This window comes from Rhincodon typus, unplaced genomic scaffold (genome assembly GCF_021869965.1).
Source record: "Rhincodon typus isolate 14 unplaced genomic scaffold, sRhiTyp1.1 hic_rhity00003215, whole genome shotgun sequence".
Lineage (NCBI taxonomy): Eukaryota > Metazoa > Chordata > Chondrichthyes > Orectolobiformes > Rhincodontidae > Rhincodon > Rhincodon typus.
The window spans coordinates 11,093-15,141 of record NW_025968853.1 but is presented as its reverse complement, the minus strand read 5'-3'; the positions used below and the strand labels follow the sequence as shown (position 1 = coordinate 15,141).

Here is a 4,049-nt window from a genome sequence, read left to right as displayed (position 1 = left end):
CAGAATCCTGGAATTCCCTCCCTAAGGGACATTGTGGGTCAACCCACAGCACATGGACTGCAGCGGTTCAAGAAGGCAGCTCACCCCCCCCACCTTCTCAAGGGGGCAACTAGGGATGGGCTAATAAATACTGGGCCTGCTCAGCGAGATAACATCAAGATGATCTTGCCCTTAATGTCCTGGGCTGCTGCAGTGAGAGGCAGCAGTCTTGGGGAGGAGGGGAATGGGTAAGTGAGCAGCTTTCTGATGCCCCTGTTTGTTTTACAGATGAATCCTTTAATCCTGGCGAAGAGGAGGATGAGGTGGATGAGGAGTGAGTATTGGTTTGGGGCTGTGCTGGTGATGTGGGGGTTGGTACTGATTGTCTGTGGGTGGGGGCAGCTTATGGTCAAGTGACCCCTGTCTCAGAACCTTGGGTAATGTTGCTGTGTTATACAACACTAAGAGTAGAACAGGGGTTTACATACATACGTAATTCTTTGAAGTTTGTGTCACAGTTAGGCACAGTGGTTAAGAAGGCATATAGTAAGAACTGCTGATACTGGAGTAGAGATAACAGTGTGGAGCTGGAGGAACACAGCAGGTCAGACAGCATTAGATGAACAGGAAAGTTGACGTTTCGGATTGGGACCCTTCTTCAGAAAACGGGTCTGAATGTCAACTTTCCTGCTCCGATGCTGCCTGACCTGCTGTGTTCCTCCAGCTCCACGCTGTGGTTAAGAAGATATTGCCTTCATTGCTCAGTCCTTTGAGTATAGGAGTTCAGACGTTATGTTGAGGTTGTACAGGACATTCGTGAGGCCTCTTCTGGAGCACGGTGCCCAGTTCTGGTTGCCCAGTTATAGGAAGGATATTTTTAGACTGGTGAGGGTTCAGAAAAGATTTCCCAGGAAGTTGCTGGGAATGGAGGGTTTGAGATAGAAGGACAGGCTGAGATTCTTTTCCACTGGAGACTGAGAGGTGACTTTAAAAATGTCTATGAAGTCCTGACTATAGTTCAAGGGAATGGCAGGTGTCTTTTCTCTAGGCTGGGGGATTTCAAGACTGGGGACATAATTTTTAAATCCTGAGGAGAAGGATTTAAACAAAGACATGAGGCAGTTTATTTTAGGTAGAATGGTTCGTTCGTGGAATGAACTGCCAGAGGAAGTGGTGGATGCGGACACAGTTACAAAGTTTAAAAGACATTTGCATAAGTTTTATTTTTAAAAGAAATGTTTGGAGGGATATGGGCCAGGAGCAGGCAGGCCGGCAGGTGGGACTAGTGTAGTTTGGGGATTATGGTTGGCATGGACTGGTTGGACCGAAGGGTCTGTTTCCAAGCTGTATGTCTGTGTGACTCTGAGTGGGGCCGGCTGTAGGGCAATGATTGAGATGGGCCAGCCCTTTTATTTTAAAATGCTTAGCCATGAGATGTGGGCATCATTGATTCGGCCATCTTTTGTTGCCTGTCTTTGTTGCTCTCGAATCAACAGCATAGCTGTGCGTCTGGGGTCACTTGGTAAGGCCAGCAGGTCCTTATGGGGAAGGCCATGGCCTAGTGGTATTATCGCTGGACTGTTAATCCAGAGACCCAGATAACATTCTGGGGAGCCAGGTTCAAATCCCACCACAGCAGATGGTGGAATTTGAATTCAATAAAATATCTGGAATTAAGACTCTAATGGTGACCGTGAATCGATTGTTGGCAAAACCCACCTGGTTCACTAATGTCCTTACCTGGTCTGTCCTACATGTGATTCCAGACCCACAGCAGTGTGGTTGACTCTGAACAGCCCTCTGGGCATTAGGGACGGACAATAAATTCATGGGTCCTCATCTCGTGAATAGCTTAAAACACAAGTTTTATGTATCTTGCACCAAACGGACTGGAGATGGAGCCCCCGAAAGTGGGGACAGGAACTCGATGGTTGGGCGGGATGGGCCTGTCTGTGTTAGAGAGGTCAGAGGGGCAGGGGTGAGTCTGGGGGTGGTCTGGCTGGGGTGGGTTTTGGTGGTTGGGGGGGGTAACCTGCTGTCAGGGTTTACTGTCTCGGGAGAGGAGACGTATGAACTCCAGGCGGCCGGCTTGCTAATTCCCCCCCCCCCCCCCCCCCCCTCCAGGTACGACAGTAACGCTGGGGGCAGCTCCTCCAGCAGTAATGAAGATGACAGTGGCAATGAGAAGTCCCGGAGCGTCCCCGCAAAGAAAGCCAAGGTAGTCAAGGAGAAACCCGCCAGGAAAAAGGCCGAGGTAAACCATGACCTTCCTCTGTGTGTGTGTGTGTGTGTGTGTGTGGTCATTAGTGTTCGAGGTGTCTCCCCTCTGTCCCTGTCCTGGGAGGGGGGTCGTCAGTGTAGAGGGAGCTTTACTCTGTATCTAACCCTGTGCGCTCCCTGTCCCTGAGTGTGTTTGATGGGCGGACAGTGTAGAAGGAGCTTTACTCTGTATCTAACCCCGTGCTGTCCCTGATTGTACAGGGTAAGAAGTCTAAGGATAAGGATCCTCATGCTCCAAAGCGGCCAATGTCGACCTACATGCTGTGGTTGAATGCGAACAGGGAGAAGATCAAAGCTGACAATCCCGGGATCAGTGTGACTGAGTTATCGAAGAAAGCTGGCGAGCTGTGGAAAGCCATGACCAAGGAGAAGAAGGAGGTTCTGGGGAATTTTTGTTTCATATCCATGTCTGTGCCCTCATCCTCCCTGCAACCCCGTCTGCTCCCTGACCTACCTTATCTCTGGGCTGGACTATTCCCGAGCCTCTCCCCACTCTGGCCCCACTTCCAATTGCCCACTCCATTGGGAAAACTCTCAGACCGGCATGCCTGCTCCTCACCGTGCTGTGTTCTCTGCCTGAAGCTCCAACAACCCGCCCGTTCTAACCTGGTACACCTCGTCTTCAAATCCACTTCGTGACCTGTGCAGCTTTCCTCTCTTTATCACCCCCCTCTGGCTCCTGTATAGACTGGAGATAACAGACTCGTGTGTACAGTTCACGTCAATGGGTTTTGTGGGGGGGGGGGGGTGCGCAGGGTGGGGGAAGATGGATGTGCTGAGAATGACGGAGTTAGATGTAGATTGTGGAGGTCTAACAGAGTCCAAGGGTACAGGGAGAAAGTGGGGATAGGAGATTAAGTTGGATGATCATGTTGAAGGGAGGAGCTGGTTTGAAGGGCTGAATGGCCCACCCTTGTTTTCAGTGTAACCTCCATGAGACCCTACACCCTCCCTATCTCCGTAACCTTCAGTTCCAGCCTCGTGAACATCCCCCAGTTCCCATCACTCATCATTGGCAGCCATGCCATGCCTGTGATATAAGCTCTGGTGTCCTACTCCCTTAAAGCCCCTTCAAGGAACCCTCCAACTTCTCCCGCTTTGTCACAGCTGTCGGTCTCCTCTCTCCAAATGTCCTTTTGTGCCTGTGTTTCCCAATCCCTGAGGCAGCTCCCTGGAGCGCTGAAGGGAATCTCACATCTATAACAGTGAAATCTGAAAAGTGGATATACTTCTCAGCGTCATGTCTGATCCCTCACAGTGTCACTGTTACACATGCAGCAATTCTTCTCTTCAGCTCTGAGCTCCCAGGAGGAGTGACACATGCTCGCCATATTCTGTCCTGTTCGCTAAAGGTTAAACTCTGAAGGTCACTCATGCAGACAACTCCTGGAAGATGAGACTGATGGTTTGATACTGGGATTTTGTATGATGAAGGAAAGTGGTCAGTGTGGGAGAAAAAGACCATCTCTCCGGAGAATCTGAAACAAGGATCAGTGTCTGACCCTCCTAATCTCTCTCTCTCTCTTTCTCCCCCGGCCCGCCCCAGTAGGAGTGGGATGCCAGAGCTGCCGCGGCGAGGAAGGAATATGATAAGAAGATGGAGGAGTACAAGAGGAGCGGGAAAGCTGAGTCCTTCCAAAAGAAAAAGTGAGTGAGGGTGGGGAGTGCAGGTAGAACCCCGTCTGTCTCATTCTGTTGCGCTGCCTCTGTCTCTGTCTCTCCGGCGCTGTGTCGCGCGCGCGCCTTCCCCCCCCCCGGCTGTGTCTCGCGCGCGCGCCTTCCCCCCCCCC

The 4,049-nt window shown here is 51.2% G+C and overlaps 1 protein-coding gene across 1 annotated transcript in view; it reads left to right on the top strand.

Moving 5' to 3' along the window:
- The first annotated feature begins 149 nt into the window (after nucleotides 1-149).
- Nucleotides 150-4,049, top strand: part of LOC125481709 (FACT complex subunit SSRP1-like) — an 8,240-nt gene continuing 4,340 nt past the window's right edge. Inside the window, exons 1-4 of the mRNA XM_048593596.1 lie at nucleotides 150-313; nucleotides 2,104-2,233; nucleotides 2,461-2,637; nucleotides 3,809-3,906. Of these exons, the coding sequence (XP_048449553.1) occupies nucleotides 2,506-2,637; nucleotides 3,809-3,906 (230 nt within the window). The 5' untranslated portion in view covers nucleotides 150-313; nucleotides 2,104-2,233; nucleotides 2,461-2,505. The remainder of the gene's footprint in view (nucleotides 314-2,103; nucleotides 2,234-2,460; nucleotides 2,638-3,808; nucleotides 3,907-4,049) is intronic.